At 40.0% G+C, this 15,542-nt stretch overlaps 1 protein-coding gene across 2 annotated transcripts in view; it reads left to right on the top strand.

The window, feature by feature from the left end:
- The window catches only part of LOC105935874 (ELKS/Rab6-interacting/CAST family member 1), a 230,611-nt gene that overhangs the window by 168,077 nt on the left and 46,992 nt on the right, over nucleotides 1–15,542 (top strand). For both annotated transcript variants that reach the window (XM_036138446.1, XM_036138454.1), the window contains 3 exons: nucleotides 597–744; nucleotides 8,648–8,809; nucleotides 13,627–13,697. In XM_036138446.1, the coding sequence (XP_035994339.1) occupies nucleotides 597–744; nucleotides 8,648–8,809; nucleotides 13,627–13,653 (337 nt within the window). In that variant the 3' untranslated portion in view covers nucleotides 13,654–13,697. The remainder of the gene's footprint in view (nucleotides 1–596; nucleotides 745–8,647; nucleotides 8,810–13,626; nucleotides 13,698–15,542) is intronic.

The following is a 15,542-nucleotide window of genomic DNA, read 5'->3' as shown; positions in this document are numbered from 1 at the left end:
ATTTACTACTTTAAGGATGGAAGGACCATTTTACCAAATATTACAAAAAATGTTTATGAACAGGATTACCAACTATAGCTTTAACAGAACAGTGGCAAGCCATGTAGTGCACAAAGCAACCACGAATAAGTAGATGCTCTGGTCAGATGAGACCAAAAGTGAACTTTAAGACCTACATGCAAATCATTAAATGAAACTAACAATGTATATTAGCCTAAACACGCTTTGTTTTTTTCCAATAAGAACAGATGAAAGCTGTCATATCATCTTTAGTCTACAGAGTCTATTACACTGTTACATGCCGGTGAGTCACAGTGAGGTACCACTAATTCACCACTTAGCAGACCACTTCAAAGATGTCTGTGTCTATTCTGTGGAATCTCTGCCTGAGTTCAAAGAGCTCTGGGATGAGAGAACTTGCCTTCCTTGACATCTTTATATGCACAAACAATTACAGTCCAATATGTGTTTATTTTACACATATCTATTTTGGAAAACATTTGTGCATTTTCATTTGTGTTCAAAACTGATATTTAATTTTGACACTTTTCACCATATTTAATGAAGTCTTTCTCATGTTTTTGTCATTATGTCAGGCAGCAGGCTTTGTTGGCAGCCATCAGCGAGAAGGATGCTAATATTGCCCTGCTGGAGTTATCTTCCTCCAAACGCAAGAAAGCACAAGAGGAGGTGATGGCTCTGAAGAGGGAGAAGGACAGGCTCATGCACCAGCTCAAACAGCAGGTACATCCACCAGACATAGCCAATGAGAGCCAGTGAGTTATTCATCAATCCTTTTAAAAAATTAATTTTGGCCCAGAAGGTGAAATTATCCATACAGATGTACATGAACGGACAGTTCTGTTTTTAAGAATCAAAGCAGGGCTACAAATTGAAACCTGCAGCTCATAATCGGGCATTGTTTGCTTTTCAGAAGCCTCATGGGAAGACTTTTGAACTTCAAAACTAGGAACAGGGAGAGGTTAATAATTTGTGGTAGTAGTTAACAGAATATACTTACACACCTCAAACCACACTTGATGCATTTGATCATTATGTGCCAAAGCAATAAAGCTTGGAATCCAGATCCAGGCATATTATCACATGATGGAACCTATTCTCTAAATAGGTATGTTGCAATCAGAGTTACCAAATACACTCAAGCTGCAGACAAGTGTCATTATTGAGTCACCGGAGGACTGTTTTAGTCTGAAGCCTGCTGCCCAGACATAAATCAGGGTATACGCATACATCTATGCACACTCACACAAACACACACACAAACACGCACGCACAAACACACACACACACACACACACACACACACACACACACACATATATATCTAGCTATTTTCCATGCTGATTTGGCTCATTATTACCTCCGGCTGATGAAGGTATGTGGATCATTAAGGTCTGGTCAGACCGCATCAGTGACTGATCAAACATAAATGCTAACAATAATGAGCTAACAGCAGGTAGTCTACATGTACGGTCTCCTGAGTCACTGGAGGCTTCTGGGAAAAATGGGGTGTTTAAAAGACAACAGATGCAGTGGTTGGATGTGCATGTAAGTGCAAACCTATGTTTGGATCTTGTAAACAGTAAACAGTTCCTTGAGGGTGCAATTCCATTCAAGGTATTTCAAGGAAAGCCAATTATCTGTTTATCGCCATTTGATGCGTCACATTTTCCCGTTGGGTAACTAGCAGTTTCAGTCCACCTGATGATGTGATGAGAAGCTCCAATTTCAGTGATGTGGCTTCTTGGTTTGGAACAGCAGACGGAGGGGTAATCCCGCACAGGAACAAAGGGAGAAGACATGAACTAACTTTGGTTTCTTCTTGTGCAGAGAAAGCAGATTTCTTAACACATCCCGAGGGAATGTATATATTATTCTTACTTTTTTTTTTTTACACATAATAGATAAAAGACTGTTTCTTGGGTACACATTGTTTTGTTAATTTATTATAAACCAAACCAAATTGCATAAGCGGTGTGTGTAATACTAAGTTTGGGATAAGAGGGAAAATGATAACCACATGTTGTTAATCAAATGCATTTTCAGAACTGATCATGAGCAGAAGAGATTACCTCTATAAAAGTAGTTTTGACATTTTGCGGTCTGAGCAGTCCTTGATGTGCCTGTTAACACATTACCAAGAAGTGAGACATAAGTGCTGATCTTACAGAAGCAGTAGTTCGTCGTTTGCCATCTGGTAGGTTTTATAAGGCAAATTTTAAAGTCTTTGCTGTCCACCATTGTCAGTGTTTCCAAGAGAGGCTATCCTACCAAATAAATGCTGAGGTCAGACAGTGTAATGCTGACAAAAATGGCAACCTATTGAGACCTGTGAAACCAGACCACTACAGATCCTACTCCTGATAATAGTTAGACAAGTAAGAAGAAATCATTATCTCTCTAAAATGCCATGAAAAGGTAAAACTTAAGCAAAACACAGCATATCAACATAATTATTTCCCATTGCCATGTTTGACAGTTTCTGGTGCTTTCAAATGAGAGTACTTGCCTTGTTTGACATCCTAATATGCACACCTCAGTTAGCATGTTAAATTTACAAGATGGCAAAAAAAAAAAAAAAAAACATTTTCTCTTAAGAACATTAATAAACAAAGCATATCCAGACAAAGATGTCTGACCACAAACTGCTCAACATGGTTTTGGAAGTGTGAGGATAAGGGCATGTTATATTGCCACAAGATCTAGGCTTTGCAGCCACTGAAATAACCTCTGTAGACAATACTGAATTGTTCAAAAATCACTCAGACCCTCTCTGTAGTTAAACAGGATGAGTTAGCCCACGGGCAAGGGACTTAGCCCCAATTTGTTTTTTGTAACAAGTTATTTGAGTCCGATTCAGTGAACTATTTTAACCCCCATACTGATGTGTAAAAAATAAAATACAAATAAAACAAGCAAACAAACACACACACACACACACACATAGGATGTGCAAACACACTTAGCTGATTTTAGCAGGCAGAAAAACAAATATTAACAATGACTTATTGTGTGATAGCTTGCCTTTTACTATTGTTGAAGGAGGACCTAGATTTTTTCTACTGACGACTGGTACATAACTAGACTCTACAGCCATATTATAATAAATAAAACATGACATTTAAGATTAGACTATTACAGCAGAAAGAACACATGTATAATATAGAAATGTAATCCAGATGAAAATGTTTAATACCTTCGTAAAGGTTGTTCTGTTCAAAAGGTACTTTTACTCTGACAAATAAACCTTAATGGAATGCATGTTCATATTTATTGAATATGACTGTATATTGGGAACTTGATGCCTATCCTATACACTGAAATCTGTTGAGTTCTCATTGCTCGACATTGTACACTCAAGCACTTTGTCCTCTGACTCACTGACATACATTTCACAAGAGGGAGTCCTCCACAGGTCTGTAAACATCTTTTTGCGGAAGGAAACTAACTAGGAAATGCCAAAGAAGTATGGGACTCAAAAGTCTCTCTGGAGAAAGCTGATCTTGAGACAGCAGATTGATTTACAGATAGCCCTGACCTGTCTGACCTCTCCATATCCCTTTTTTTTTAAGATGCATGCGCGGATATGTGTGTATTCAACAAACTTTCCTTTCATTCATTTTCATTGCGCAAACATCCATGCAAACACAAACAAAGACACACTCTCTCACACACACACACACACACACACACACACACACACACACACACACACACACACACACACACGTAGACTATAGTGTTTAGACTTCTGGACAAGAGAGTCTCAGCAAATCTGTCCCAGTGTGGGAATTCTCTTAGCAGTTCATCTAAGTAATGGATGATTTCACATCAGTTGTGCTTTGAACTTGAGGGAAAGATGAATCAGGAAATCTCTGCGGTGTGGTTTTTTTCTGTGACTTTTCCCCTTAATCTTGCTCTCCTTATTTTTGACACACTAAAGCATCCATCCTTTCATATAACCAGACAGTTCTTTTCTGTTTTTAACTAGGATAGCTGAGTAATGCTGTACCGCCAACATGGATGGATCTGATTAAAGGAGCTTGCTAAAATGTTGTGAAACGTGTACAGCCTTTCCCCTGGCCAGTACTCTTTTTTTCTTCCTTTTATTTAAGGGCTTTCTTGTTAGCTTCCTGTGTCCATATGTGTTAATACAGCCACTCTTTAATCAGAGCTGGCTTGTGATTTACACAGCGCTTGTGTTAAGGGTCGTGATGCAGCTGTGAGTTCAGCAGTGATTGCTGCCATGTTTACATCAGCAGCTGCACATACAAAAACACACGCAGAGCCCAAATAATATAGTGGCTTTGGCTTCGAGATGTGAGGGAAGATCCTGCATTTTTTTTTCTCTATATACAGCAGTGCCACCTGTGTGTGCTGTTGTGTCTGTGATCTAAAAGCATGCCTGGGGGCCACTGGCGAGCTGTTTACTCTACAAGACTACTAATTAACACTAATTAAAACTCACACATTCCACCTGACAGGCGTTTTAAGCATGAGCACTTTTGTTTTTATAAAACCATTATGGAACATGTCTTTCTTTGTATATGTCTGTAAATTAATAAAATGGGTGAACAAATGTGAGCTGTTCTAATTTTTCAGAATGAATCGGCCCCTGATAGCTTTTGTCTCAGTTGATTATTATTATTTTTCCCTTGTCACGCCCTGCTTCATGACAAACAGAATGGTACGCTGGCTGCCGTAGTTATACCAAATATATATATATATATATATATTTTTTTTTAAGGGAGGCTTTATATCTATAATTCTCACCTGGTACCCAACCCTTGATTAGATATTTTATCGATGTTAAGAGGAAGAGAAATAACACGGACAGAGTAAAGTCCTGTCCCCACGGAGACAAGATAAGGGGAATCCGCAATGGTATTTTTTTCATTTAGGCTGTTTGTCCACATGGATGCAGTGTTTTAGGAGACCATAAACGATCATTTTTTAAGCCTGGTCCTAGATTACCTAACTCCGCCAGATAGATTTGCTCCGCATATCCATCTGGAAACCTTCCGTTGAAGTAATTTTGGGAAGGGGCGAAAATACTGGTCAGCTGATTGGCCTATGTTGGTGATAGACGGGCCAAATAAACCAATCAGATTCGTCGTCGCTCTGTTACGAGCGACGACGAAAACACAACCACAAGCCAAGCTACTCTTGCTGCTGCAAGTAAAGGCTCGTTAGCTCAGCAGAGAAATACTCTGTAATTCCGATAAAACTTGCTCGATAGCCGCGCTAACGCTAGTTTCATCGGCTGAAGCCGCCATGTTCTTTAGACTGAACTGTCGTGCTTCCCGTTGCGTCACACCGCAACCTGCCTCAAAGCCAACGCTGATTGGACGTTCGTTTGGTGAACGGCTCCAAATTTTCTTTAACGGAGAGTATCCAGACTGATCTGCGAGTGAAACCTTGAAACCTCGCGAGATCAGGATGGTCTCACGAGGCTAGGTCCTAGAGTGGATACATTTCAAAATGGCAGTTTCATTTTTCCATGTGCACATGCAAACAGCATCTTTTTTTAAAAGAATAACACTGTAGCTTCGCCTCCTTCTGTAACCCACATGCAGCTAGCTCTCACAAATAACAACAAAGATGGCACCGTCCAGTGCTCTGCCTTTTGTTATGGCTGTTAGTAGCGTCCTCTGACTCTTCCTTCCAAACAAGCCTGCTCTACACAGCGTGTTCCCTATGTCGGATCCCCCACCACGCTGCTATGTTTACTTCACATGAGTTGTCTGCTATGCGCATGCCTGTTTTTTTTTTTTTTGCATGTTCCCTTAGCGGTGTCACAGCACCTCCAATGGGCCCAGCATACCTACAGTACTACAGCCTTTTCAGCTCTGCTGCGTCCGCTATGTGGGCGCACATTCGTTCGCAACCATTTAAGAAAATGTACCATCTTCATCTCCATGTAGGCAAGGCCTAAGGTTATCAGAGAAAAGAAAGGGATGCAAAGAAAATATATAGGCAAAAATTACAAAACCAATCAACCAGCTGTTACAAAGAAATCCTCTTATGGAACCCATCAAAAAACAAGCTTGGACACCGGCAAAGAGATAAAACAAAAAAACATGGATCAACTAGTGGACAAGGGAGTCTACCATAGGGACACGACCAGATCGGCACACCCAAGACCATCGGCGCAGCAACGGCACAGCAACGGCACAGCAACGGCACAGCAACGGCACAGCAACGGCACAGCAACGGCACAGCAACGGCGCAGAAAAGGCCTCCCTGCACCCCAAACCTTATGGAAGAAATTGTGCCATTACTGTTGGTGGTGTAAGACTGTATATTATGGGAGGCTGAGTAATGTGTGATTAAAATGAGTAGCAAATGGAACCACCTGGATGGTCACTACCCCACACAGACCGCACGACCCCCAAAAACCCTAAGTCTTTGGGTGTGTGTTTTGGACTGAAGCCAGAGAAGAGAGGGGTGAGGGGATATGGGACTGGGATCATTAACAATATTTTTAAAATACCCTCAAATCTGGATACTTTCATACCAGACTACAAAGAAAGGGTCGTTCCAAATGACTTAGAAATGCGGCCATCATAATTTTGTGTCTGATTTCCAGTTTTTGTTCCGCTTTGGTCTTCTTCTTCTCCTTTACTAAGAAGATGCTAAAGATACATATAAAGATACCATGTGCAGATGGGTCACACAAAGCCTGTTTGGAAGAGCAGTTGTTGTGAAACTATATATAAAGGAGATTGGAATAGGTAATTGCCATTTTAAACAGTGTTTAGCATCTTACATTAGTTATTAGCCATGCCAGTGTACTGTTACTTGAAACAGTCTCCATTACTATTGCCTAGAGAATATAGATCCTGAACTTAAATTTTAGATTTCTGAGATGGTTCTGACGTTTCCATTTGTGACAGAGTCTGAAAGCGTAACCAAATTCAAAATACCATCTTCAGCTGTCCTGTTATTTTCTCATCTTCTCACACTGAGTTAATCCTAGAGATGAATTGGCATGGAAAAAAAATATATACATATAACATCGCTTTGCTTTCTCTTAATTAATTTTTAGACAGCTCACTGAGGAAGAGGAAGCTTCTCCTCTTTCTGTATTCACAACTTTCAAACCAAAGAGTCGGCCTGTTAGCACTTACACATCACTGACTGGAACAAAAGATTGGATACTTACATTTGCGCCAGTGATAGGTCACTGGTCAAAGTCAGTCAAGCGGATAGGTCTCTACCAAATATGCTGTGCATCTCCATACCATTTTTCTCCCTCTTTTTTACTCTCTGTAATTAGTCTAAAGACGAATTAAAAATAGGGCTTAGAAAGTATTTCAGCTTAAAACTTGTGATAATACAGGGTTGTTAAGCGTTGTGGAGATTCCACATGGACGCACCACCTGTATGTGCTGCATGGTATATGATAGTAATTCTTCTATCCTCAGTCACAGGTGGCGGGTCTGGAACTTGTAAAATTGCCCTACTCCACCTAGTCACACCTGCTAATGGCAGTAGGTATGGTCATAATGACCTGGACACCTCAGCCTGATGTTTAACAGCTTTAATCACTGGTCTGTTGTTTGTCTGAACCCCTCATCTATCCATGCCTTACCCATTGCTCCTCACCTCCCATTCCCTTGACAGTGCTCTTACCTCATCCAAAATGCTCTTTTAAAGTTTACACTAATTGCTAACGTCTTTAATACCAGCCACATCCTCTCCTGTGATCCTGACTGGCTTGTTTCCTCAGTCATTAGGCTTCATCCTCTTATCACAGCTCTGTTATCCCTAGGCCACTAACTACCGTAACACCATCTCACTCTTGTCTTCACAGCTGACTCAGGCTATTTGCCTATTCCTCCTTGTGGCTGGCTTCCATTAAACTTCAGGAAGCCACAAGGCTTTGGCAGAGAAACTGTGCATCTTTTCTTAGTGTCATCTATATCCCATGCACAACCCCACCACTGGCTCCACAATTTGTCTGCCCTGAGGGAAACTATAGAGTTAAAACAATAAAACTGAGCATGTCCATGTATCTGCAGCTACTCCTTTTCTGCCTCTCTATCACTCCAACTGTCAAGGCTGATGGCTAATGTTAGGCAGCCTAAATATCTGTCTTCCTCTGAAGCATGATGTTGGCAAGATGACAATCTTCTTTCTCATATACACAGATGCATACAGTGAACATATAGATTCACCATTTAGAACCATCTTGAAAGATGCACAATTTACTGTAATTTTAATCAGTGACATCTAAAATGAGGTTGCATCAGTGTGGCCCTAGGCTACACAAAACAACAACTGCACTTATAGGGATCTATCTTATTGAATTTAAAACATAATTTGAAATATGTATGACAGAGTTACGATAGTTCTATCAGGCGCTCCGACTTGCACAATTTACGACCTGTCAAATGTTGTTAGCTGCTCAGTTTTTATCATCTTTGATGGCTTTCAACATACGTTCCCCCCATCCAAAAATTCCTCTGCCTAATTATTCTAAGATCCAGGGTAAACTTTCATGGAACAAATAAGCAGTGTTAGAGAAATTATTGGCTTAGTGTGTGAGTGCTACAGTTGTGCATTTCAAACGATTGTGTTGCTTATTTCTTCTTTATGTTTTTTTTTTGTTGTTTTTTTGCAGACTCAGAGCAGAATGAAGTTAATAGCAGACAATTATGAGGAAGACTACATCCACCCGCAACATCACCCTCATCATTTGCACCACATGCATCCAGCAAATTTACATCACCGGAGTCTGCCGAGAGGGGATCCCCATGCCAACCACCGACTTCCAATGGATCAGGTCAGAACAAATATTACACACACACACATGAAGTAGCAGATGAACTTTGGGTTTGTTTACACAAGTTTACGTATTCTGAGACTTCATCTTTGTACCTTTAACGTTGATGGCACGTCATATTTATCAACTCCACCGGCACCCAGTTGTGGTCTGCTTTGACAGCATAACATTTCTTGTCTCCCTTCTCTTTTTTTAACCCTCAAACCCCAGTACTTCCTGCCAAGTTACAATTACTCATATAAGTCAGATAAGAAGCCTGAAGGAAAGCCTGTCAAATGATTGTTTTTGATTGATGGGGTTTATATGTGAGATTAGTTTATATATCATCCAACTCTTGTACAAGTTCCCTCCTCTCTGTCTGGGTAGAATACCCATATGGCCCCGAGGACACACTTAATGTGTCTGAAGACAGCTGAAAAAGAACAAACTGTTGTTGTTTTAAGCACAGTGACTGTGTTGTGTGTGCATAAAAGCATTGATGAGGAGGATACACATGTAGATGCATACTTGAGTGTCTGTTTGTACTGTGTACCCTGATGAGATTGCCAGGGGGTGAAGGCAATCTTTACAGAAGACAGAGAGCGTTTAACATCTTCCAATTAACCCATAAAAGATTTTGTTTGTTATTTGAATTGAATTCAAACTCATCACAGCTCTATTGTTATACATGGGGGATTCCAAACTATGAATGTGTGTGTAGGTGTGTGTGTGTGTGTGTGTGTGTGTGTGTGTCTCATTAAGTGTGTGGCTTTAAGATGAATAGGTGGGAATTTCCACCTGGGTCTATATTCCTACATTTGTTATGTTTGAAATAAATGGTTGCATGTCTCTACTCTTTGTAAATAATTCTCAATCGGCTGTCTAAATTTGCATGAATCATGAACTGGAGATCCCCTGTTCTTATTAGTGGTAAAATGCATATATATGCCTAAAATATGTCAGCAAAATATGAAGGGAGAGGGTAACTGATTTGAATAATTTCTTTTCATGCCTTTGGATAGTCAAATTTGTATTCCTTAACAGATGGGAGAGTCTGTGCTTGATTAACACTCATACCTTTCATATTTTATTAATAACTTTTAAACACATGAAATTATGTGAGCGTATGCAATCGTTTCACTCATAGAATGAATCATTAGCTAATTTTGAATCTGCTACATCAGGTGATTCAAAGTTTGGAAGCTGATATGGGGCACCTGTTTACTGGAAACTACTTTGTGAAATTAAAATGATTTATAATTTCAGTTTCTTCAAACACAGAATCAAACATTTGTTTGTTTTTCCATTTTTTACTAAAGCTGTATATGTATGTTAGATTGTACAGAAGAGGATCCATCACTGTCACACTTTACACATGTTTATATTTCCGTTACAGACACACACACACACACACACACATATATATGGCCAATTATATACCTTCATGATGGTATCGTGTGCTAGACAAGTTACTGCCTGTATCTCTTAGCATTGAAGTCACGACTAATCCTGACCAAATCTCCAACTTCAGTTGCCGAAATGCAGCACCAGGACCTCCACCATGATTCACTGTTTTTTGCAGAAACTCATTATTGTTCTGCTCTCCAAGCCTTTGGCAAACAAACTCCATGCTGCTACAGCGAAAGCTTTTTAAGATTTCAGTCCAGAGTACTTACTGATAATTTCTGCACCCCAGTTCCTATGTTTTCATGCATAATTGAGTCGCTTGGCCTTGTATCCATGTGCGAGGTATGGCTTTTTGGCTGCAATTCTCCATGTAAAGCACTCCTCGCCAAACTTCTCTGGGCAATAGATGGATGTACCTGGGTTCCACTGATTTCCTCCAGTTGTGACCTGATGTCATTGCAGGACGTCTTTTGATTTCAATAGCAAATAAGTTTGATTTGTTATTTTGATGCTTGCACTTTAAAGCTTGGTACTCAACAAATATACAACAAGATTTAAGACAGTAAAACATCCCCTTTTAGTTTCTGAAACAAAAGCCTTCCATAGACTTGGGGAATCTTTTTTCTGGGAAGGTTATCTGGTGGTGACTTCATGTTTATGCATAAACACAGTTTCATGGGTCAAGGCAAATTCATCAGCAACTAGGAATGGTTCCCTCAAATTTAAATCCTTGCATTCATGTAAACATACAACAATGTGTCAAGGATAACAGAAATTGCTACGTCATATTTTACACTTTATTCAAGAGAGAGACAAATCAAGTCAGACTTATTGAGCTTTAGCCCTCCAATTTGCATGGAAAAAGCATGTGTGTATGTACTGCTCAAAAAAAGATAAAGGGAACACTAAAATAACACATCCTGAATCTGAATTAATGAAATATTCTTATTAAATACTTTGCACTTTGCATAGTTGAATGTGCTGACAACAAAATCACACAAAAATTATCAAATGGAAATTTATTAACCCAGGTCTGGATTTGGAGCCACACTCAAACTGGAAAAACACACTACAGTCAGATCCAACTTTGACATAATGTCCTTAAAACAAGTGGAAATGAGGTATGACCTCCCTACGATGCCTGGGCATGCTCCTGATGAGGTGGCAGATGGTCTCCTAAGGGATCTCCTCTCAGACCTGGACTAACGCCTCTGCCTACTCCTGGACAGTCTGTGGCGCAATGTGCTGTTGGTGGGTGGAGCGAGACATGATGTCCCAGATGTGCTCAGTTGGATTCAGGTCAGGTCGGGCCAGTCCGTAGCATCAGTGCCTTCGTCTTACAGGAACTGCTGACACACTCCATCCACATGAGGTCTAGCATTATCTTGCATTAGGAGGAACTCAGGGCCAACCGCACCAGCATATGGTCTCACAATGGGTCTGAGGATCTCATCTCTGTACCTAACTGCAGTCAGACTACCTCTGGCGAGAACATGGAGTGGAGAGCTGTCCGGCCCCCGGATGAAATGCCACCACACCATGACTTACCATGACTGATTTGCACAACAGCATGTAAAACTGATTGTCAATCAGTGTTGCTTCTTAAGTGGACAGTTTGATTTCACAGAAGTGTGATTAACTTGGAGTTACATTGTGTTGTTTAAGAGTTCCCTTTTTAAACAGTATATATATATATATCTATATATATATATATATATATATATATATATATATATATATATATATATATATATATATATATATATATATATATATATAGGTACTGTGCGTGTGTGTGTGTGTGTGTGTGTGTGTGTGTGTGTGTGTGTGTGTGTGTAATGCAAGGAAACATCTGACAGTAAATCATCACTTGAGCAGGATGAATGGGCCAAAATCCCAGCAAACTATTGTGAGAAGTTTGTGGAAGGACTCACCCTCTACCCTTTTGATTCATCTTTCCATCTATCTTTCCCCTATCCAACCTTAAGTACAAGTGAAGCCACACCAGTGTTTTACCGTGTTGCTGTCCAGAAATGCCACTTGAAGAATGATTTATGATGATAATGATAATGATGATAAAGAGGGTCTCTATGCTCACCCTACGGACCACAATCCCTTTCCAGGATCTAGCCAGTGCCATGAATAACATAACAGTGACCACACATGTTGGTTTCTTGTCCATTTGAATTGTAGCCAGCACAGACACACAAGCCAAGCATATTTAAAACACCTCCCTGGTAAGGTGGATCGACTGACTGTTTTCTAAGGAACCAAACCGCATGTTGCTCATAGCTCATGGCCACAGTTTTTGAGTACATCCCAATCTTCTAACTTTACTATTTGGCCTTTATATAATTTGTAATGGGCCTAGTCAGAGGACAGGTTGAATCTAATTTAAAGAGACATGAACAGGAAGCGTTTTTTACTCTCTTGGAATGTATTCTGGGTCTGATTCTCAGCATGGTGTGTGCAGTTTGATGGGCATGTTGTGCTCATGCTGTTCTCATTTAGCCATGCCAACACTACCGCCAGATACTTGGCAACGTTACTCAAAGAAAATAAAAAACAGCCATAAAGGGTTTATCAGAGACTGAATTATACAAACTTTTCTTTTGGGCTGTTGTTTTTTTTTCTTCTTGCTCTTAGCATGCTGTCTGCTTTAGGTTTAAGATAAGTAGGACGGTATTGGCCGCTTTTGTTGTGTGTTGTGTGTTTGCTTATATGTGTATAACCTTGCAGAATAAGTAGTTAAGGGTTCGGCTCTGTTTACCAGGCTTGTCAAAACCATTCGCTTCATTTTGGCATTTCGTTCCTAGCATGTTGCACTGGAAAGCCATTACATCTGTAGTCTAGATGCTTCATTGTAGCCTATTAAGTTTACTAAGCTTGTCAGAACTGCTCAGGTCAGCAAAAGCCACCATCAACTGCAGCCAAGATCCGGCTTGTCTTTAGCTCCGGTGTCATATTAGCACAGACTCTGCTTTGCCTAGTCCCACTATACCATTACACATGTAAGGGATTGATTGTGGCGAGCTGCCAGTTCATGCTAATCATTATAACGTTACTGTCTAAGTGAATTAACCTTCTTGTTTGAAGAACTCTTGTCTGGAAAGTTCCAGCGCAAGAAAACCTCTTGCATACTATAGCTTTTTAACAATGGTTCCAGGAAAATAATTTTGTGATATCATAACTTCTTTGGAAGAGAGCATGGCCATTGTTGTTATAATTAAAGATCACTTGGACTCAAGAGGACAGAAATATTTGATTTCAAGTCTCAGCTTGTTAATACAGAATCTCAGAGTTCAACTGTTATTTTAAACTGAAAACATTTGTCCAACATGATTATTAAATATAATTGCAAACAGTATGTAAAAATAACATTATGCCAGAATTAATATATTGAGTATTGTTATTTCTGGGTTTCCTTCCAGGATGATGAAGAAGGAATATGGGCTTGATGAGTACTATCCATAGGAACCTGCATCTCTCCATCTCTGTGTCTGTAAGTTTTTGATACATCTTCTACTAATTGTAGATTAACTTGTCATTGCCAGGGAGCATTATATGACAGCCAGACAGTCCAATGAAGCTTAGTAGGGGTGTATCAAGACATTTAAATGCCACAATATTTCCTGTCAAAGAGGAGTCTGGCTGTCCTGTGCTGTCACCATGCAACTTGAGTTTACTCTATTTTGATGATTCCAGGATGTTATGGTGAGTCGTTGTTGTTTTTTATTAGTTTTTTAGGCGAGTCACCCTGTATCTTCTGTTGGGGAATTGTATTTAATTTTGAAGTCATAAGTCAAAATTTGGAATAGTCAAACATGGACTGAAATAAATCTGTATTGTTTATTCAAAATACAATTTGTGAATACTTTGCTGTATTTCTGAAAACAAGAATGGGGAATTTTATTATTGCAAAGCTCTTATTTCATCTTGTTTTTGTTAACCACATCATGTGTCATGTCATCCTGGCTGCTGAATGTACTGTTAGACTCCTAATGCTCAGCACAGAAACCCCTTTCAACAGGCTTGAGTTACCATATACAAGACACACTGATGGAACCACCCTTTCCGCTGCATTACTGTAGCCTGACAGAACAAACTGTAAAATAACTCAACTCCGTTTCCTTTGCTTAAGAATTTTAGTCAACTAAAAAGCATTGGTGTCTTTCAAGGTTTATGGCTCCTTTTTGTGAAGTGCTCATATGCTGGTTGTTCAGCCATGTGGTGCATGCACTCTGTGGCCATATAGGTAACTGCGTGGTTAGACCTGTATACACCCCTGCTGCCTAAAGTGAGCACGCCAAAGCCCAAAGGTGATAAAAATGACACAATGAGAAAAACCAGAGATGGGCCAGTCTGTCTGTCAGCACACTGCTTTTTCAGTCATAATAAAATTTTACCGCATTGCCCCACCCCTTTGTGTGCCAGTGTGTGGGGTAGTTAATTGCAGTACAACACAGAAAAGTTATGAGGATTTTTTTTCCTTTTAAAGCTGCAAGCTAAAAATGCATAAAATGAAGAATGCTGTCATAAATTATAATTCCGGTTTTGCGGGTTTATATCGGAGCCCCCCATTGGCTCAGGATGCCTTTAAATGTGGCCATGCAAAAAATGTGCTGGGGGGTTAGGGTTTCCTTAAAGGTAAGGTATATATGTTTGAGTCAATGAGACATAAAGAAACTACTTAGACACATTTAAATATGGCTATATAAATGTATATGTGTGGGCAACAGAGATGGAGGAGGAAAAGGGTCCGAAAAGAGAAGGGTTACTTGTGGGAACCAGACAGAAAACACGGCAGTAAGGTACACTCATAGTTTCCAGTTGATCTCCTTCTACTCCCCCAGTAATCCGCAGGTGGACCATCATAAGCAGTCCGTGTCCCTAGCATCAGTGTTGCACTTCTCCCCAACATTTTACTTTTTAGAATTCAAAGTTATATAACCGTGTGTGGAAGCAAATAGTTTATCTTCCCCTGTTACAGTTTTGTATTCAGCTGTGTTGTTTGCCCATGCGTTTGTAAGTGGGCCTGTGTTTAAGAAAGTGTTGGTGACTTATACTGAGTTGGAGCAGCCTACATAGCCTATAATCCAGTCCATGTGTGTTGAGAATGCAGCAGTGTCAAGATTCACTGTAATGAAACAGACCACACTGCCCCCTCTCTCCCTTACTTTCCATCCCTTCACATTTTTCCATCACTCCTCTTCTTTCCACCTTTCTTAGACTTTCTCAGCTCTAACTAATATCCCTCAAGGTAAGCCCGGACCTCTGACTAGCCTACCGGTTTAGAACCTTCAATCAGATATAAACTTGGGGTATGCATTTAGTCAGTTGTGTATGT

Source organism: Fundulus heteroclitus, chromosome 1, assembly GCF_011125445.2.
Source record: "Fundulus heteroclitus isolate FHET01 chromosome 1, MU-UCD_Fhet_4.1, whole genome shotgun sequence".
Taxonomy (NCBI): Eukaryota; Metazoa; Chordata; class Actinopteri; order Cyprinodontiformes; family Fundulidae; genus Fundulus; species Fundulus heteroclitus.
The sequence above is the reverse complement of the archived record's forward strand: the minus strand, read 5'-3'. Positions and strand labels throughout refer to the sequence as shown.